This window comes from Notamacropus eugenii, chromosome 1 (genome assembly GCF_028372415.1).
Source record: "Notamacropus eugenii isolate mMacEug1 chromosome 1, mMacEug1.pri_v2, whole genome shotgun sequence".
NCBI classification, from domain to species: domain Eukaryota; kingdom Metazoa; phylum Chordata; class Mammalia; order Diprotodontia; family Macropodidae; genus Notamacropus; species Notamacropus eugenii.
Window position 1 is genome coordinate 604,721,481 of NC_092872.1, and position 22,659 is coordinate 604,744,139.

At 37.0% G+C, this 22,659-nt stretch overlaps 1 protein-coding gene across 1 annotated transcript in view; it reads right to left on the bottom strand.

Annotated features, from left to right (window-relative positions):
• Positions 1-428: 428 nt before the first annotated feature.
• BCL2L11 (BCL2 like 11) overlaps positions 429-22,659 on the bottom strand; it is a 48,598-nt gene continuing 26,367 nt past the window's right edge. Inside the window, 3 exon segments of the mRNA XM_072636320.1 lie at positions 429-5,038; positions 5,041-5,174; positions 7,273-7,364. Of these exon segments, the coding sequence (XP_072492421.1) occupies positions 4,953-5,038; positions 5,041-5,174; positions 7,273-7,364 (312 nt within the window). The 3' untranslated portion in view covers positions 429-4,952.

Consider the following 22,659-nt stretch of genomic DNA (forward strand, 5'->3'; position numbering starts at 1 on the left):
GGCTTTGATTGCTACATGGTCTCTCTGTGGTTCATGAGAAAATACATGGACTTTTAAAAATGTACTACCTTAACATATGGGGTTGTTATAAATAAAGTGTTCTTTAAACCGTCAATAATTATATAAATGTGAGAGTTAAAGTGTAATGCATATACAATCAAGGTCCCAATTAGTATGAATAATGAATTTGGTAAAGTAAGTGGCATCATTCAAATTCACAATGTATATTTCCATTGAGTTGGCACTAGTTATTATAATAATTTCAAATAGTTCTGAACTGAATACATGTGACTACTTCACAGTATTCACTATTCTCACTAATTGGGACCTAGCTTTATGTACAACCAAACCCAAATGCAGTATACAGTTTCTCCACCCCACCCCCCACTTGCTTAAATTAAGCCAGTCAATCCATACCACACAGGAAAACTAGTTGAAGGTTTTATTTATATAAAATTCATTATTAAAGAACATAAAAGATTGAGTTTCTTCTTAAAAAATCTGCAATTATTTACAGCAGTATTGCACAAGTAAAGTGACAATTACCCTGTTAAAAATTCATCAGTGCAAAACACAAGGAAGCCAGGGAAATTGCAATAAAAATGCTACATGTGCTGGGTCCTATGAAACAAAGTGATTAATCAGTCTAAGTTACAGATCAGTGCTGTGTACATGTAGGTACCTGATAAGTTTGTATACAGTATTAGTGGTCTTAAAACCAGGATACAAAATGTTCAGATCCTCTGAAATTCAAAAAAATATCTTAAGTAGTCAAGTTATTTTACATGAGAACTTGAGGGGGCTTCTTGTGTAAGGAAATGTGTGTAAAGATCAAGTTACACAGCTGATTTACCTGTGTGCCTGCACCAAAGCTCCCATACATCACGTGTATGAGCGCTGAGTAATAGACACACACGTAGGCATTTGACTAAGCTGCAAAAAAGGCCAGAGCTTTTCACGTTATATATGGAGCCTATCAGTAAATACGCTTTCTTAAAACATTCACAACATTAGCACATCCTAACAGCAATTAAAGATTTTTCATTGGGACTCAAAATAATCTCTTTTGAGGCAAGTAACAAATTTCAACCAAGGTCAAACTAAGATGAATATAGGAATGCTATGGATTACTATTCCATTGAGGGGCAGGCAGGATAACCATGTTCCAAATGCAAAGTAAAGCACATTTGCAAGATTTTAAAACAAGTAAACTTATACCCCATCAACTTGCTACCAGTAAGTGGCTGGGGGGTGGGGGGACCAGGCAAAGAGCCAAAAACAGGGTTCTAGTATTCTTTCCTTCCTAACAAATAAAGGAGAAAAATGCCAGGGGACCCAAACAAGGTAGGTGGTCTCCTGTCCACTTTATCTCATGGATCCCAGACTTTGGCAACCTTTATAATCTGATCATTTTTTGTCTTTCTCAACTTTGACTGGTCAGTGGCAGTAAACTTTTCTCAAATGCTAAATATATTTTATACCTAAAGATGTGGCTCAGGGCAAAGATGATCTACTATGGTTTACAAATGAACAGCTTGGTTAAAGCTTTGAATTGATTCCAGCATTTGGCTATCATCAGCTCCCTCAGCATTAAAAATCACAATTGGCAAAGCCTAAAAGTTTAATAAAAGCAAAATGAATAAGAATGAAATCTGGAGGACCACAGTAGAAAAACCATACAGACAGCACTGAAAAAGACAGTGCGTTAAACTGATCAATCACTTCTTCTATATTAAAGTAGGGGGAGGGAAAGGGAATGCATAACTTTACAAAACTTAAGAAATTAAATAAGCAGAAAATAAATATACAATATTTCTAAAGTTACAGCATTATGAAACAGTAGAACACATTACACAGAAAAGAATCTACATATTTACAAAAGTCAATTCTAAAAAAAAGCTTAGAAAACAGTGATATTTACTATTTACAAAATCTTACAGAAAAGACAAAAGAACCACACACAATTGCACACAGACATTTGGCTCAGTTGATATGATAAAGTAAAGATGTACTAATCTAATAAATACTCATTTACAATAAAATAGAAAAAGAGTTTTAAAGGGAGGGAATGAAGGAAAAATTTTATACAAATTTTTCTATCAGAAGAAATTTAAACTGGTTTCTCCAAAACCAAAGAAAATTCTTCATAAAATTTTGGCAGGATAGAAAGGATATATCATCTGAAAAATTGTTCATGAAATTAAGTATTTTGTATCTGCTTATTGCATTTCAATTATGCCATGGGAGACTTACTACAAACCCAACGTGGGTAGAAGTTGTCAAGGCACAAAACCTGCATAAAGTTTTCAAAAAGTGGAACTATTTCTGTCTTAAAAAAAAAAAAAGTATACCCAAAGTATACTCCTGCAGGAGGCATCGTGATCTCTAAGAGATACAGTACAGAGAAATGTATTTCTCTCTCAAACTCATGGTGCCAACATCCTGTTCTTCACTGTTTCCATAATTCATAGAATTTCTCTAGCTCATCATTAGGCTTATTTATATCATCAGCCTGAAGCAATGGAGGCAAACCTGCTGCATGACCATGCTTGAGGTAAATGGACAAGAAAGGACATGGATCCCCCACTAGGGCACTGGGCCAGCAGAGCCTTACAAAAATGTCCTTTTGTAAGTTTCACTGCTTCCAACTCCCAGGGGAGACGTAGAGTTAAAAGGAAACAGAAGTAAAGTGCTCCAGTTGTAGAAATCAGCATATGATCATAGATACACAAGTACGGGATTCAGGTGGAACCAAACATCTTTGGTGTGTCCAGCAAGGTACACAAATTCTAATACTTTCTGTTACAGTCTCTGTTCATTCTCAGAACCAATGGACAATGTGACCTTACTAAATAAGGTTTCAAGAATAATTCAAGAAACCACAGCTAAGATCCAACATAATTCCTATGAACCTAATTCCAAATCACTAAGAGGAAAAGAAACATCCTTCAGTATAAAAGAAAAAAATCCTCTGAATATTTGGGAAAGATGGATAGATACTGAAAAAAAGTGTATGTAATTACAAAACCACATATTCAACTTCTTTTCTTCAATTGTTAATCAAAATTACAGGAACACTGGATCCTCTAAAGGGCAAAAGCGAATATAATAGCTGTTGGCACTGCTGAATCACATTTGACAATCCAAAAAGAACTTTGAAACAAAAAGTTGCTCAGAAGGCTGACTTTTCACCAAGAAAAAGTAGTGTGGGGTTCATGAAACAATCCCCCAAACCATTTGTCCTCCCTCTCCCATTTGTGGATGCACACTGCAAACTCCATGGACCTTTTTCCTTTGAAATCAAATAAAAATAAACAGAAACCTCGTCAGATTTACTCTTGTGTTTTCCTAATCCTGACTTGGTGGCAATTTCAAGATGTAAAAAAGTAATCAGGAACAGGATCACATCTAAAGGAAGAACTGCACCTACCATGGATGAGGCACTGATGACCAGTGCACCAAACACACTTAAAAATCTACCTGTCAAACTAAAAGAACGAACTGGCACTCAGAGGCTTAGAGATGGCTTGAGACGTTAAAAGTATTGGAACATTTTGTAATTATGGCCAATTGAATTTTTCTATGGTACTGATGAAACCAGAATTAAACCTGTACTTCTGAAGGAATTTGATTTTGGGAATATCAGGCATCATAGGTTAGTGGGATTCTCAAGAAAATCTCACTCGTAAGTCTTTAAAACTGTCAACTGAAGGAGCTTTTTCCAATCCCACATCAGCTGGAAAGGCATTTCCTATTTAGTTACATCATCGGGCAATCAAACTTTGGTCATGCAATCAATCAAGTCTCTGTGAGAAGTGACTGAAAACTCTTGGCTCTTTCTAAACTACAGCATTTAATCCCTGCATCAACAATCTATAGAGAGTAGCCAAAAGTCCACGAGACTCGCTCATTTTGCTTCTTTTAGTGCTTCACCCTCCTCAGACTTTCTGAAGCAAATATCCATCAAAATAAGTTAAAACAAATACTGCCCAGGCTGATCTTTTAAAAAAACAAAACATAACAAAAAACCCAACATCCAGAACTATTGTCAAGATCAATATGGGTAAAATCATTTTAATTCTATTATTTAATTTTTAAACCATGTTAATTAATTGGAACCTATTGGTATCTATAAGAATTTAAACTGGCTACAAAAACCTGAAACTCCCTATAGAAGATAGGAAGTGCTCAAAGGTAGCCTGAAGTTTTACCCTTGGACAGTCAGTCTGCCACAGATGCAAATAAATTTAAAGAGGGGGTTAGATATTTACAAAGAGAGAAGCATGTTGGTGTAGATTGACAACCTATCCCTTTTTAACCTGTTCCATTTTATTATGCCGATTTTGGTATAAAGACAGTACAGAATAAAGAGGACAGAACAATGAGACATACTTCTCCCTACTAAAAAGAAAAAAGAAGGAAACTGTACAATAACTGCCCCCCCCCCCCCCAAATAAACTAAGGCAGCTTACAAATTAGCTGGCTCAGTTTCCACTGCAGGATATATGTGTGTGTGTGTGTGTGTGTGTGTGTGTGTGTGTGTACACACACACATATATATGTGTATATATATATATATATATATATATATATATATATATATATACACATACACACACATATATACACACATACATCATCCCCTTTTGAGATTAAGCAATAGATTCTTTAAAATTTAGTACAAAAACCATTCATGAGTTTGTCAAGAAGTTTCCATTTCCTTTTTGAAAACTTGTTCTTTCTTATTAAAGTTGAAAAACACACCAATGTAAATACCACTCTTGTATAAAATCCTGCTTCAAAGAATGGTGACTGATATATTTTTAAAAAATCCATCATCTACATTTACAATGAACTCCCTTTTATAAAACTTCATCATGTGATGAACAAAATCCACTTTCAAGTTCATGTATAGATGTCCAAAAAATGTAGAGTCCTACTGCCTCTGTCCTCTAGGGAAAAACATCTGTTGCTTGCATAGTAATGATATGAAGATGCAAGTGGTACTTATACTTGATGATTTGTAGCAAGTAAAAATTTCTGTGCAGTCCTTGCTTCTCAAATAATCGTCACTGTCTTCTCCAAACAAGGCGGAAGATGTAATGTAACAGGCGTAAAATAACCATTTGGTGCGGCTGGTCACCTGCTGCTTGATAGTTATTATCCAAAAACCCCTGCAACAAATGGAGACAAACCATTCAGTATTGTACCTTTTTGATACAGAATAATTTCAACATCTGAAAGTTACACTTTGGAAGATAAATACTATAATAGTCAAGTGAACACTCTCTTCCAGGCAGTCATTTCTACTTTTTGGTTAGTAAGTTTCCCCCTCAATATAAAGTTGTTATAGAAGCCGGAGCATACTGCATTTATCAGCAAGACACATGTAAAAGAAAGTACACACATAGAAAACCCTCTACAGCCCACATTTTTTCAGGGGACATGTGCTGCCATCATGTTCTGTCTCTCCTATGTCAATTCCAGATGATAGTCAAAGCTCAGAGAGTTATACTAGAGGGGAAAAGTTTAGCTGCTAGAAGACAGAAATTTCTCTCAATTTACACAAGGATTGCACTGGGATTGCTGTCTTTCCAACCCTCTTAATACTGCTCCATTAAATTTTTCAGAGTCCCAAGCTCTAGCATGAAAAACCCTGGTATAATGTAATGGGCTTTATAACAGATTAAAAAGGGATAGAAGACAGAGAAAAGAAGAAAAAGTATTCTGAGTATAATTCTATAGTCAAAATTGTTGACTCAAAAAAAAAAGTTTCAGATTCCCCCAAGGGTGAATTCTAGTAGCTATAATTTATTTAAGAAACCAGTGATTTGGTGTAATTTGCCCTAAGAAGCTAAATAAAGCTACAGACAATCTATGCCAGAACTAATGAACTAGTGAACCTCTAATTGCTCTCAAGTGACTCCACCTGTATAAACACTGTTTGGTCAAGATTGGTGCACAATATGAATAGAAAAGAAACATAAAGCTACCTTCATTCTTTCCCACCCCAAGGGAAAAACTGCAAAAAAGAGCTCTTTTCCTTTTTTCCAGTGATCATCATTTATTTCAATCTGAGAAACTCCGGAAGCATTCAGCAACCTGTTGTTAGAAACGTAGGGAACATGCAAAAACTATTTTAAGGTTTCCAGAGGCAAATTTGGGTCTTTCAGGATACTTTCTCCTCTGGGTTGTTTTCACTTTGTAAAATAGTTAGGTATTGGTAAACATGTGTCTTCATTTGCACAAATGCAATTTACAGGTTTCACTGTTAAAATATGAAATCTGGCCATTTCCTTATTGGGTAACCCAAAGATGAAACCTAGAATACAGAGATCAAAAATACTTTCTTCTTTATTGCACCCAAGTGAAAAACATTCTCATTTTGATTCTACAGACAGGGTTTCTTTTAAATGATTCCAATTTACTGTCACAGGACTCACTCTTGTCTTCCCTCCGATAGAGTAACTAACTATTCTTAGAGGGTAGTGAGCACCTTTCAGATTTAAAACAATACAAATCTACAGCAGCTGCAACTGGATTTTCCTTCTCTAAACTGTTTACATGAGCTCTCTAGCTCTAGTTTGACATAATGGGATTGTGATAAGGCCTGGGCATTTCCCTTTTGCCTCTCCCTAACAAGATGGGAGGAAATCACTTTATGTATGCAATTCCTGTAGAGGCACTCTGTAACCACAGTCTATGATTTTTATCTTTCTGCACACAAGATTGCTTTGTTTTGATTTAACTTTCAAAATTACACTGCTTCTAGTATGTGAGAGTAATTTGATGGTAGGTTAATTTTAAGTTGAAATGAATATTAATAGGCTAAGAGAGACACTTAGTCAAAGTAAAACTAAGATTTACTATAAACTAAGTTTGAACTCACCAATAATCTCAAAACACTCATTTAAAGACAGCAAATGTCTGAGTAAGTGAGTTATTATACCAAAGCTGTCCACTGTAGCACTGCTAAAAAAAATTTGGTACAATTGCTAAGAACTTAATTCTGCTATTGGGCAGCTGATTTGTTTCTCTATGGTCAGGAACTGCCCATCAACAAAACCTCAGTACCAAAACAAGTGGCTCATTATTAGAAATTGTAATAATAATGGTTCATATTTACATCATGGTTTACAGCGAGTTCAAAGTGCTTTCTCATTTGTTCTCTTATTCAATCTTCACAATAATGAGATGGGAAATGTATGTACTAATGCTACAGCCCCATTTGATCTGTTAGTAAACTGGGAGTCCAGAGACTAAATGACTTGCCTGAGGTTATACAGCTGGCAAAAGTAGCAGAGCTGGGGCTCAAAGCTGACTTCAACTCCAATCCCAAAGCTCTTGAAACCATGCCACACTGCCTAGATTAACAAAAATACTATTATTAAAAGAAAACTTCATTTCCCAATAATCAGTGTTCAAAAGCAGAAAAAGAATTTTGCTTACACCTAAAGGATACTGGGAACAGAATGATGTCTAAGCTCAGAAGTGATTAAAGAAATCAATTTTAAGAAAATTTCCTCTAAGCCACAGCAGTTTCTGATCTCCATTTAAAGTATTTCTGGGCACTGAAAGTGTTCATACATATAAATACATGCTGTTTCTGAACAGCCCCCAAATTCTCAAGGTTGCCATGTTGAGAGTTTTAAAAACAAAAGACAGTAAACTTATATACATGGATTTGATGAAAGTGAGTATAAACAGGACCCCCAAAATATTGCAAGTATGTATGATTTAATATGGAAGAGAATGGCAATCCTTTCAAAAAGAGACACACTATCCAGACAATTTAAAACCCCTTAAGCTGCTTTAATATATACCTGCATTTGGACAGGATTCAATTTAGGAAACAACCACTTTCAAATTAAAAACTCTTACCAGCTCAGAAAATCCTTGATGGATAGATAGTTAGCACAACGGGTTAAATTTGTTAGCTGCCTAATATTAAAGATCCTTACTAAAACACGAGTGGACAGTTAGCATTATTTGGAAGGAGGGATGGAAGGGAGGGAGAAGACCACATCTGTGATTTCATCCCTCTAGGAAACTCTTGGTGTAGAAATTCCTTTCACCACTGCAGATAAGTAACTAATCTACAATTTGCAATCTTCAAGAGCTGCTTCAAATACTGAGAGAAGCATCTTATTCACAGTAACACTGATGAATGATCAAAAAGAGGACTTAAGCCCAAGTCTTCCTGACTCCTAAGACGTGGCCTCTAAAGTCAAGCTGTCTTTCCTATGGATTTTACAGCTTTTAGATTTATTGTACCCAGGCCAGTTCCTATACTCCAACGCAGACAATATGAATGTGGGTACATAAACCTTGGTGCACCTTGGTACAGAAAACAAAAACATTAATAAGGCCCTAAGAAATGTCATTCTTATCATGAACAGGAACTGAATTTTCTGTTCAACCTAATGGATTACATATCTTATGTCTCCTACCTTAATTAGGAATCACAGTCAAAAAAAAGAGGATAGTTATACTTATTTTTTTCCCCTAAGACTATTAATTTCTTCCTGGGAATTTTCTTTTTTTGATGTACTAAGAGAAGCTGCATAAACAAACTAATAAACAAAGGTGTAATCTTCTTACCGAACACAAAGAAGTGAGGACAGGGGAAAGGAAGCATAAAAACATTTTTAGGAGAGAGAAGCAAAGTTAAAAACATAATTTGGTGGGTACTTGGGAGACTTTCATATCCACATGCAGTTTTAGGGCTTTTAGTCTATCCCCAAAGAAAAAATAAATTAGGATGAAATGAAATAAGAAGGAGATAAGAGAATGAGTAAAAAAAATACTGAGCAGATGATCACTGCCACCTGATGTATGACTAAAATGGCACTAAAAACATTAGAATTGTCCAGGTTGAACAAGGTTGTTTCTCTTTTTCTAAATAGACCAAAGATTTCCTAAATTATTTATTCAGACCAATCCACATCTAATGAAAGACCAGCTGTTAAAAATGTATTTTGTTTGTATGCCATTCTTCACACAGTACAAATGCTGCATATCATACTAATATTTTCAAAGGCTGAATCATATCACTGAATGCCAAAGTAATACTGGATGAAAAATCTAAAAATTTTAATTAAACTCTATTTTCCTGTTTACTGACTAAAATAAAGTGAAGGAACAAAAAGTGAAAGTCCCTCAAAGACTATCTGTAATTTACATATCTTTGCTCTACCACCACATTTCATCCCTCCTTACCTTAATATCAATTTAGCCCTTTATCCTTTAAACTAAAAAATGCATACTTATTTCACCAGACTTTAGTAGCTTTTCTCTTTGGTCCAAATTAGTGGTTCTCTGAGACTAGCAGATAAAAATTATACTAAGATCTTTCTGAGTGACTAAGCAACATTAACAATACAGACCAGCCAATCAAGAAGGCTAGTCCTCCTTCTGGTCCAGACCTACCAGCCGTTATCCAAGCAAGCAACCCAGGCGGGAAGGAGGCCAGGCAACTGCCTCTCAAGGGGCTGCAGCCCCTACGTCCTTAATACCCACAGCTCCAGAAGACCCAGTTTTTATCACTACAAGTTTTGGGCACTGCCAAATGATTCAATATCAGAAATGGGTATGATTATCAACAGATATAACAGTAAAGAATCTGATTTGCCATCTGCTTTTGCTGCTGCCTCTTAAGACAATGGGACCTGTTCTATCTAACTTGCAAATGAAGCCCATGTGTTGTTGCCCCTTTAACTTGTGAGCTCCTCTCTTGTTTTCCTCTGTAATAAATGGCTGATTCATTCATTCTTTCCTCTTGCCCCTTACCTCATTTACTGCTAATAATAGTACTTGCCCCTTCTCATACAGCTATCTTTTTTAATACATCTGTCCTCTCCCCAACTTCTCTGTAATAAATCCAGGTTCAGCAGAGTACCTTGAATTAATCCTTGAGGACCTCAATCAATGTTTCTGGATTAACTGATTAAGTGCTCACAGGCTAGTCTCTGGGATGTCTTTCAATTCTTTATAAAAGTAATACTAGCCATCCTTACTGTAAGGAACTCTATGAGAGCTGAGTAGGCAGAGGCTTCTAGGTCATATAGGAAAACCTCTTCATTTTACAAAGGAGGAAATGAGGCCTCAGAAAGATGAAATGACCCAAGGTAATAGAAGTACTACCTAGCAGAGCCAAAATTCAAACCCAAATCCAGTGTTCTTCCCACTGTATTTGTTTGGTTGCCTCCTTAAGAGGAGCATAGCTAATAAAGTCACCCTTCCTTTGGATGAATGTGCCTTTTATCCTAGGAACTCAGGGATTTTTTAAGTAATTAAAGTCAGTTGAGGAAACATCAACAAGGTTGATCTGAGCAAATATTGCCAGATGGAGAAAAAGACCAAGAGTGTAAATCCCTACTATGAGTTTTAAAAATTTTTCATACACTAATGAAATAATCTCAAACTGTTTGAGCACCGGAGCTAACTTCCCCAAGAAGGACTTAAGCCAACACTTTATAACAAACGGTTGATGATGGCTTGATTGGCCAGAAACAAATTAAATCTGGTGCTATTTCAGCTAACTTGAGCAGGCAGGTTCTTGGTCAAAATGGCTCAAAGAAAAGCCTGAAAATCCAAACTCTAAATGCCACCAAGTTACTATTCTGTGTCTCTCTGAAGAAGTAAAGCATTACATTCTGAAAAGCTTTCACAAGGTGGGAAATTCTTTAGGGGATTTGTTGCTTAAAAATTAGAAAATGTCTCCTTATAAACTCCCAGGTGGCTAAAGCGCAGCACAGCACTTCAACCCACCCCCTTATCCACAGCTCCATTGTGGTAAGTTAAGGGAAACTCCCCTGAATAGGGTTAATTGGCTCCTGTTATATTTACTTGGAACTTGGAAGGCAGCCATCAATAAATAGTAGTAGTAAGAAGGATTTGTTGGGTGTAAAGCAGGAACATGGAAATCATAAAAAAGAGGGAGGAAGGAGAGTTGAATTTGCCCTTGTCCCATTATAATGCTCCTTAAGCACTGACAATGTGATATGAATATTAAACATTAGTGGTGTTACAACTGTTCCAAAAACTCTACCATAGTGGACACTGCTAGAAATCAGTAACCCTAACTCAGTACATTTACAGGCAAAGTTATTAATTTTAACATTCCCCACTCTATATCTCATTTTCAAGCTCAGTTTAGTTTTCCTTGTTACTGACATGAGGTCAGTCAATCAAGTATCAGGAATTTAACTACACTATACTAATTTATGCCCAAATAACCAAATCAGAACAATGTTTTAAAGCTCAATCCTGAGAGGCAAGTGCTTAGGCAACAAAATAAACCTTGACACTCTTCATAAACCAGTTATGATAACAATGGTGGCAGTCACAGCATTCAACTATAGATTTTGAATAGCTTTCATATAAATGAACTTTTCTCTCAAAGCTGTCCAAAGTACATACATTAAGACGTTCTCACACACCCATACAAAAATTGGTGCTATTGGTCACTCAACCAAGTACACTTAAAACTGAATAAATGCTTAAGAAAACTAGATTAACATAACATGCAAACAAGTTAAATGTACAGAAATTTTAGATCCTGAAAGGAACTTGGGTTTCACAATAAAATTAGGTTAATAACCAGACTTGTGAAAGTATACCATCAAGTGAATTAAAAGTTCTGTGATCTTCTGAGCCACACTCTCTTCATCTGTAAAATGGTTATAATAAATACCTGAATTATCTCACAGGATTAAATAATCTATGAGTTGGAAGAGACTTCAGAGACCATTTACTCCAACTTACATATGAAAAATAACCCCCGGGGAATCTCTAGCAAGGCTTTATTTGGCCTCTGTGTAAAGACCTCCAATGATTAAGAAACCTCCTGAGGAAGCTCATTACATTTTGCATACATCTAATCTTTAGCAAAAATTTCTTTACATTAAGCCTAAATCTATATCCCTGCAAAGTCTCCCCATTATCTTTTTTTTGAGCCAAACTAGAACAATTTAATCTTTCTTATACTTGACAGCCCATTAAATACTTGAAGACAGCTTTCATTCATCCCTACCCAAGTGTTTCTGCAGCTGGACATGCTTCCTGAAAGTAGTAGCCTAAATGAAATATAACGTTCTACATGAATGCAGAAAAACCACCACCATCTTAGACCCATGCACTGGGGTTCCCTTAATACAACCCAAGAAAACATTAGGTTTCTTAGATTTGGCGTATTGTTCTAGGGCCTGTCAAGACTTTTTGGATCCTTATTTTGTCAGGTCAAATATTCCTCCAATCTCTTATGTAAACAGCAAATTTCATAAAACGTCATTTTTGTCTCTACCTAAGTCAATGATAAAAAAGCTTAACAGAACCATGAAATATTCTGATAAAACCATGCTGGCTCATAATGATCTCCGCTTCCTTTTTTGGATGTTCACTAAACAACTGTTTAATATTATGTTCTAGAAATTTGATAACATTTGAAGTCATACTCTTTTCCAGTAACCTTTTGAATCATTCTTCAGACTTTCAAAGACTGTCAACAGTGGTGTAGCAATCCTACCTACTAGTTCTTTCAGTACCCTAGGAACCAGCTAAATATCCCCTGGCCTGCCAACTGATCCCTGTGTGACTTGGTCATCCCTTCTTATCATCTTCATCATCTTCTGGACATCCTTCAGCTTATCTATGAGCTTCCTAAAACACCCCATTAAGCCCAGGACTCTAGATGTGCTTTTCTCCAGAAAACTGTCACTTCCCTTGCTCTGCACACTACATCTTTTATTGGAATTTAGGACAACATTTGACATTTGGGGGGGAATGATATACTCTCTTTGGCTCCTCTTTCTCCATCTTTATTATGGACACTCAGGGATAATTTGAGAGATCTTCTAACACTTAAACTCTGCTTTGAGGTTTGACTCTACATATACAAAGTTATGGCAAGACAAGATCAGTTCTACTACTCATCTCTAGACAATACCTTTAAAAAGGGGGGATGATCTTTCATAATGTTACCTATTAGACAACATAAATATGATCCTCTAAAAAAGTTAGCAATGTTTCACAATTGGTTGAGGGGTTTTAAAAAAATAAATGCTTCTCTAAAAAATGATTAAATATCTGCGTGTGGAGAACTATACAAGGTACTGAAGAGACAAAGATACTAGCTAAAACACAGTTCTTACCCTTATATAACTGAGTCTGTTATTTATAAGGCAGAAAGCCAGATAATCGTACTTCAGAGATATCTGATTTTTATAAGGATTGAATCAGAGCATCCTCTAACAAAGACAGCAACTTTCTGGGAAAAGTTGGCCATGGAAATCCTACAGATCCTTTAAAATTCTCTATCTGGCTTATCAGAACTCCTACTTCATCTCCCACACCTCTAGGTCTCTTCCTAGACTATCCCTTTATGCTCTGAGCACAATTCATCCCTCATCACACTATGAGCCTCTTTCACTCACAGTTCAGGAGCTGCCTATGTTAGGAGGCCTTTCTTGATTTACTCTAGTTATTAATGCCTTTTTAAATTTGTTGTATACACACTTTATATTTACTGATCTAACTACTGCTGTGTCCTCCTACTAGATTCTAGCACAGTCCCTTGCACATTCTAAGTGCTAATAAATGTTTTTGAACTAAATTACCCTGGGATATAGTTGATCTGGATCAGATGACTTAAAAATATCAAGGCCAGCAAGGGAGGAATTGAAGCCAAGTAGGAAGTTAGGAAAACCACTTTTGTTCTATGTTCTTTCCAATGCATTTACCCTTGAGCAGGTACTAGACCTGTGATTTTGGAAACTTCCTCTACCAATGCAAGCTGGTACTTACTCTGCAACTCAGTCAAAAAGATGCCTAGAGTACTAAAACATTAAATGACTTGCCCTGGCTCACATAGCCAGGATACATCAGAGATTCACGTCTCCAGCCTGTCTTGGCTCTGAATTCAGCTATCCATAACAACTATAGTACGTATTTTCTCCTTGACAGAGAAAATAAATGCAAAATACAATATGAGGTCTACCTTTTGTCATCTGTTATTAGGAGTCCCAGTCCTATTTGCTTTCTCTGAGCTTCCTTTCCCCCAATATAGTTTAAAAATTAAGAAATATCTTGTGGTCTGGGGCATGCATTCCAAAGCAGCTCTGGCTTATTTTGAGCTTTTTCTGACACTACTTTTGCAGGGCTGTGTCATGCCTTCCTATTTCTCTATTATCTGTCCCTGCTTCTCGTCTTCTGTATGTGGCTTCTGAAAAGCTAAGTTGGTTGAACAGTCTCCCTATACCTAAATACTGGTCTCTTTAGACACCTTCCTTTTCCTCATCATAATGACTTCTCTGCAGAATTTCAGACTAACCTTTCCTATGCTTTCTTTAAACTCTTTCAAATATTATTTACCAAAATCTAGGGTGCATTCCAAGGACATTCAGCTTTCCTTTCCTTCTCTACCATAAAATCCAAGATGAAATAATGACCATAAGATTCTCATTTCCACTCCAATAACCAATTCCCTGTTAGTGAGAAGAATCAGATCCCTTACAGATTCTACTTTCCGAGGGAATGTAGTAACCTCCTAATTGGTCTCCCTCATTCCAGTCTTTCTCCTTTCTAATTTAGTTTTTGGAAACACAGTTGCCAAAATCATCTTCCTAAAAGCACAGGTCTGACTCTATTACATCCTTGCTCAAGTCTTTATTGATTCCCTGATTAGATTCTCCCTCTTGACACCAAAAGCCCGTAAAAATTTAGCTCCACACTCTTGGGGAGGAACAGGATCCAAAGAGAGAATAGAAGCAATGGGGGGCAGGATAGGATGAAGGGAAATATAGTTAGTCTTACACAACACGACTATTATGGAAGTCATTTGCAAAACTACACAGATATGGCCTCTATTGCATTGCTTGCCTTCCAAAGGGAATGGGTGGGGAGGGAGGGATGAAGAGAAGTTGGAACTCAAAGTTTTAGGAACAACTGTCAAGTACTGTTCTTGCTACTAGGAAATAAGAAATACAGGTAATGGGGTGTAGAAAGTTATCTGGCCCTACAGGACAAAAGAGAAGATGGGGACAAGGGAAGGGAGGGATGATAGTAGAGAGGGCAGATTGGTAATAGGGGCAATTAGAATGCTTGGTGTTTTGGGGTGGGGGTAGGGGACAAATGGGGAGAACATCTGAAACCCAAAATTTTGTGAAAATGAATGTTAAAAGTTAAATAAATAAATTTTAAAAAAATTTAGCTCCAGTCTATACTTCTAGACTCACTTTATAAGATTCCCCCTTCATGAAATGTTATTAGGGCTGAGTTGGTCAAACTATTATTTTTCTGAATTCAGTGTTCTTTCTCCTCCCTTTCTACTTTTGCAGAGGTTATGACCCTGTGCTCAAAATGTCCCTAAACTGCTTCCTTCAAGCCTCAACCCTGGTGTAACTCCCCTACTACCAGGTAAGCCTTTGATCTCCCAGCCAGGTGAGGGTCTCCACTGTGGGATTCCTCAGATTACCCTGCAGCACAAGCTCCCTAAAAGCAGAGATGATCTTTGTTTTCATCTGGGTGCTTTTTATCTCATATACAGAACCTTGCATGTTACTTGGGATGCTCAGTGGATCATAAGGGCAAATGAAAAAATCAACAGTCAATGAACATTAAGTGTCTAGTGTGTGCTAGCAGTCAGGTGTTAAAGTCAGCAAATGCCAAGTCATAGGTGGTGCCTTCAAATACTTTTAAAGTCTGTCTGGCGCATGCAATGTGTACACATATACATATGTGAAAATGAAAACAAAAAAAGATACAAGGTAACTGGGGCAAGCATTGAGTTAAGAAAAGCCTCATATAGAAGGTGGTACTGGAACAGAGTACTGAATAAAAGTAGGACTTCTGAGAGCATGTCACTTAGGGAGGATATCCAGACAACAGGGGCAAGAACGCATAGGGCACATTAGGGAAGTTGGTGGTACGGTCCATAGAGCACCAGTGCCTACAGTTGGAAAGACCTGAGTTCCGAAGCAGCTGCAGACACTAGCTATGTAACCCTAAGAAAATCACTTAATGACCATCTTCCTCATCTATAAAATGGGGGTAATAATAGCACCTCCCTCGCAGGATTGTAGGAGAATCAAATAAAATATTTGTACAGCACTTAGTACAGTGCCTGGAACACAGTTGGCAATCTGTAAATGCTTGTTCCCTTCCCTTACTAGCAAGTCATGGAGGCAGGAAATAAAGAGTGTTTGAGGACAGTTAAGATTGGATCACAGATGGGTATGAAAGGGATTCATGTGCAATAAAGCTGGAAAAGTAGATAGAAGTCAGCTTGTAAAGAGTTTTAAATGCTGAAGTAATTTATATTTGACCTTGGATGCAACAAGGAACCAGCCACTGGAGTTACTGGTGTAGCATGGCCAGGCTTATGCTTTAAGAAAATCAGTTTGCCAGATGTGTGAAGGATTAATTGAAGAGGGAAGAGTCAAAACAGGGAGATCACTGAGGAGGCTCCTATAACAGCTCAAGTGAGAGATGATGAGGGTGGACTCATGTAAGTGGCTCTGTGGAAGATGAATGCAAGACATGTTATGGAGGCAGAAAAGACATTTGGCACCTGAGGATGTCTGGATTATTTAAGTCTCCTACCAGTACTATATAATGCCTCCATGCTAGGACTTATGCTATTTTCCTAACTCATCTATTTCTTCTTGCAGTCCAAGTAGTTTGTGGTACAACTCAGATGACTTTTTTGTTTTTTTCCCTTCCCATCAACTGACAGAGCAATAAATATCTGCTGTTACCCGCTGCTTTCACCTAGTATATATAGTTGAACACTTGGTCAATCAGCATCCTAAATGTGCTAGATACCACAATATCAAATCTGTGGGTCTGAACCCAAGAATAACACTCTAAGAAGGTTTAGTAGCAAAGATTTCTAAGTCAACAGAGACACTGGCAGGGAGAGGGCTACCAAACCGGGTGTCTGAGGAGAAACAAAGCAGCTGACTGCACATTTTTAACATCCATTCTCATAACTTATGGCTTTCCATATGAGAGAACCACAATTTCCTACCTCCCGATGCCTCAGTCTACTCTCTGCTCTTCCTCCAATACCCCTTTCTCCCACTCTACATTCTAGACAGATGACCAAAAGTAGGTCAGGCTGAATTGTTTTGTCTCAAACTGTGTAAATGGTGCTACATTTTGGGTTAAATTTTTAGTGAGCCTCTGGATATCTGGCTGCTCCCAACGACATTTTGTAGCTACAATCACTAGCCCAGCACTCTCTTAGTATAAGGACACATGGAGAACATCCAGCTTGCTTGTATCAGCATTCCCCTGGTGGAAGATTCAAGAGGATATCACAACCTAAAAAAAAATTCCAAAATGAAGACCAAGCTTGACAGAGGTTCAGGAGCAAGAATGAGCTTCAGCATCAAGAATGTTTAGCCAATTATTTCAATAATACCTGCTCATCTAAATCATTCTCTACTGTAAAGTTATCCAAGAAATATGCACAATTAATATTGTTTGCCTATAAATACTATGGAAGTCCTCAATTTAAGATAACACACTGGCCTCAAAGAGTGAGAAAAACACACAAACACAAACACACACACACACACACACACACACACCCATTCATCCATAATTATGAAGCTAAGGTTAAGAAATCATTCTGAAATAGATGTTGAGACTCCAGGTTAGAAACATTTAAACTGGAATTGAACATCTATCTCAACAGGATTTCTTAAAAGTCAATTATAAAACCCAAATCCCTCCTGTGTAATTTTACCTCCTTCATATAAGGAAAACTCATACAGGGTGAGATAGGTCTGTAGGGACTCTCTTTAAATTCAGAAAACTGCAAAAAAAAAAAAAAAAAAAAAAAAAAGCTGCTCTGTAGCATCAAGTCCAATGGAATGCCAGATATTTCCCTGCCTTCTAAGCAAGTCACCACCACCACAACCACCACCAACAACAACAACAAAAGGGCAGGAAATAGCACCACCTGTGGGAAAACTTGACTTGTATAGAAAGAAAACAAACACCCAACTTGAACTCAATTATTCAGAGGCTGATTATCCTTGTTCTCAGGTTCTATCTCCTTGCCTTGAGGCTATTTCTTAGCTCAACTGAACTTCTGGTTTAGAAAGGAACACAAAATGAAATCTGAATCAGTTTGGTTACTAAGTGACAACTCTGGTTAAGGGTTTGTTAAGTGAGGAGTCCCAGACTGCTGGCCAACATGACATCTGAGGGTTACTAATGAGATGAGACTGCTCTCTCTCCCCAATGGCTGCCTCTACTGTTGCTTTGGGGGTTTACTTTTCGGTGGGGCAGCATAGTGTAGGTAATGAAAAGAAAAATGAATTTAAAGACCTGGATTCAAGTCTTAGTTGTGATACTTTACCAGAGATGAAGTACCTGGCTTCCAGGTCACATGTGGTCCTCAAGTGTGGCTCTTTGCATCCAATCTGTTCTGTAAAACTTGGACTCAGTCACAAAGCCACACCCAAGGACCTAGGAGTCTTTTTATAGCCTTTTTTTGAGCTAAAAGGGATCTTAAAGATCTAGTCCAATACTTTTGACAGATCAGGAAATGGAGCCCCAAATGTACCCCCTTGTACAAGGGACTTGTACAAGGTCATCTAGCAGTATGACGGTTTTCCAGCCTGTAAAAATTCCCTTACTGAGGATATTCACTACTTAGGCTTCTCCATTAAAGTTTGCAAAATTGGCTCAAAAACTTAAAACTATTGTTCAAAAACTTTATAAGATAAATGATAAACATTTAAACAAGTTATAGCTATTTTTATATAGTATTTAAAATTTTTTATAATTACTCTTTAACAACAGTGCTGAGTTGTTTCATGTTTCCCTTAGTTGTTTCATTTGCTAGTCTTCTAATTTGCACAGTATCCCAGATGTTGTGCCTTCCTTTATGAAATTTTTCATAAGACTTTGATGTATTTGTCAATTGAAAACTCCCTCTCTGTAAGCTTCCACACGGTGGCAATGACATTCTGTAGTGGAAACATTTTTTGGTATTAAAAATTTAATAACCACATATTATTCATTTGGGGACTATACATTAACAAAATACCCATTTAAAACTAATTGTATACCAAGTAACAATTATAGTTAGTGTACTTTGTAGTATTGTCACAAATGCCTAAATACCATGCTACAATGGATATTACTGTTAACACACCACTAATTTTAGCTCTGTAAAATTATTTCAAGCAATCCTAATGCCATTTATAAGATCATTTTTAAGAGCAGAGTTAAAAATAGTCATAGCACAACAGTGGAACAAAAAATAAACACAAATCAAGTGCCTAGTATAGATAAGAAAAGGTGAATATTAAAAAAGATAAAACAGTCCCTGTCTCATGGAGCTAATAAGTGACATTTCTAATCCAAAAGCAGGTAACAGTGAGTGCCATTAGTTTGCATATTAAGGTACACTTTGTTTTATTAAAGATAAGCTATATTCCTGAAAATTAAAATATAATGAAATATATGTAAAATAAACTTTCTAATTCACTAGGCAAGTTTCACTATTTGAAGGAATCTTGTGAAACCATTCTTTGCCTTAATTTCCTCTCTCAGTCAAAATTAGATGAAGTTCAGTCTTAGGGCAAGAACACACTGTTCTGAGCAACCTCAACCTCAGATAAATGCTCACCGAAAATGTAATGTAAATTAACCACAACCCCAAAGTCACTTTGTTCTGGGATTCAGTTAGCTAGCATTCTAACGATGCTGTAAGAAAATTTATGTTGTATGCTAAGCCTCATCTCAGATATATGCTCATTTCCTCCCTAAGAAGTAAAACCCAAAAAAGATAAAAAGACTGGAACTGGTTGTCAATCAAATGCATGAATTTATGTTTCTGAAATGATTACATACTTGAATGTGCATATGGACATATGTCTGGATGAGTAACACTGCAGGTGTACCACCTGCACTAGGTCTGAACTGAGAATTCACATTTGGTTTGAATAAACACAGCTGCATTTAGCTGAGTGCCCAATCAGCCATTGAAACACACACACCAATGCACAAATCTGGGCCCACGTTTGGGTACACCCAGATGTAGCATATGTTAAGAGAATCAAAGAGAAGTTAAAAAATTAGTTCTAGACTATCATGCATACATTAATACTATTACTAATAACTTCATTTAAGAATAATATAGACTGAAAAGACTTCACTTATAGTCCAAGAGAAGGGAAGCCAAGACATGCTATTCCGAGAGAGGGAGAACACAAGAAAGTGCACTGGACTTGGACTCAGGACCTGGTGTATGATTCTGACTCTATTATGTGTACAGCTTTATCTCTGGGCCTAACTCATTGAGGCCCAAGACGGGCCTCTTAACTTCTCAGTAAGCTGCCAGTTCTTGTCAATGCCACCTCTACATTTAATGGGTATGTCATCTCCTTTTTTTGACTCAAAGTCACCACACCACTTTAATTTTGGTCCTCATCCTTTCTCCTGAACTTCATTAACTTCGTAGTCTCCTAATTGTTCCTCCTGAAACCTGTCTCTCCCCAATCCTACTCCAAGCTGGAGTTGATGATCTCTGACAACCTAACAAGCACCTAAATGACCTTAATCAAGATCCTTTGGAAGTCTCAAAAATGGATCTAATTCAATTAACATTTTAAAATCCACCCCTTACGTCATATCTGAAATTTTACATTACTATGGCTATTTTTCATTTATTGTTCATATCACAAAACATTAAACTTTTTTCTTCATTCCCATTAGAATGGGAGATCTTTTACACCAACAGAAAAATACTTAAAATGGTATGGTTACATTCTAAATGATCAATCAACAAACACTGATTAAATGTTTACTATTTACTAGGCATGGGCAACTCAAAAGCAAAAGTGAAATCTTCTTGAGGAGAAGGCAGAGAGGGCACCAGGAGTTAGGGAGATGAGAAAAATGTCACAGAGAAGGTGGCAATGTAGTTGAGACTCAAGGGATACTAAGAGATACTAAGAGTTAGAGAAGAGGGAGGACATTTGGGTACACTCAGATGTAGCATATGTTAAAAGAATTTCAGGTATAGGGAACAGCCAGTAGGAAAATGTTCTTACTGAGAAACAGTAAAGATAACAATTTAGTTGGAATGTAGAATAAGTCAAGAAAATCTATAATAAGGCAGTGTTACTCATATCTACTCCTTTTGGCTACTGAAAATTGTTTGATTCCATAAATTAGTGTGACAATTTCTAGGAGACGTGTGTGATAGATTCTTGGTTTAAAAAAAGCCACACTTGACTTAAATATGTATTAGTATTTGTTGTTTAAGTTATTTAATAATCTGTTGTTGTTGTTCAGTAGTATAGGACTCCTCTTGACTCCCTGGACCAAAGCATTCCAGACCCTTCTAGCATCCTCCACTATCTCCCAAAGTCTCAAGTTCATGTTTGCTGTTTCCATGATACTATTCATCTCATTTTCTACTGTCCCCTTTTTTTTCTGCATTTGATCTTTCCAAACATCAGGGTCTTTTCCTACAAGTCCTGTCTTATCATGTGGCCAAAGTATTTAAGCTTCAGCTTCAGTATCTGACATTCCAGTAAATCTGAATTAATTTCTTTAAATATTGGCTGATTTGAACTTGCTGTCCCAAGCAACCTCAAAGTCTTCTCCAGCACCACAATGTGAAACACTGACTCTGTGGCACTCAACTTTCCTTACAATCTAACTCTCACAGACATATGCTGCTGCTGCAAAACCAGAGCTCTGACTATATGAACCTTTGTTAGGAAAGTCATGTCTCTGCTTTTCAGTATGCTGTCCAGATTTGTCATCGCTTTCCCTCCAAGGAGGAAGCATCTTTTACTTTCATGGCTACAGAAGCTCCTACAGTGATCTTGGGGCCCAAGTACATAAAATCTGACATTTCTTAACTTCCAGGAAGTGATGGGTCCAGTTACCAAGATCTTAGTTTTTGATGTTAAGGTTTACACTCTCCTCTTTCACCCTCACCAAGAGGCTTAACTCTTCACTTTCTACCACCTTAATGGCCACTTCTGCCATCAGAATGGGTTTGCCTACATAGCTGAGCCTGTTGATATTTCCCCTGGCAACCTTAATTCTGGCTTTTGGTTTGTCTAACCTGCCATTTAGCATAATGTACTCTGCATATAAGTTAAATAAATAAGATGACAATATGCAGTCCCATCGTCCTCCTTTTCCAATTTGTTCCAATGGTGGTGTTCTGGTACTCCATAAACAGTTCTGAGATCCTTTAATAAATAAGAGACCCTGTGCAGCAATAATATTTCCAGGGAAAAAAGTCAAGGAACATGTAGTACGCTAACTCCTAAAACAAAAATTTTAAACTACCCAATAAAATTTTACATCTACAGAACCAAACTAAAGAGAAGAGTCTGGTCTAGGAGTCTGTCTCTGCTTTTCTCTGCCAGGCCTTGTTATCTAAGAATATTATCAAAGATAAGCTCCTAACCCGAGAGTTAGATAACTGCATTAAAGATGTTTTATTTCTCATTAAAGATGTTTTATTTCTTATCTGAGGGTTTTTACAAAGAGTTTTAAAAAATATTTTGATAACTGTATTTCAATATATTTGGATTCCTTTGTAATCCTTTGTGCATTACTGCATGCATTTAAAAACACTTGGAGGGAGGGGGGAGAAAATCTAAGACTTATGGAAGT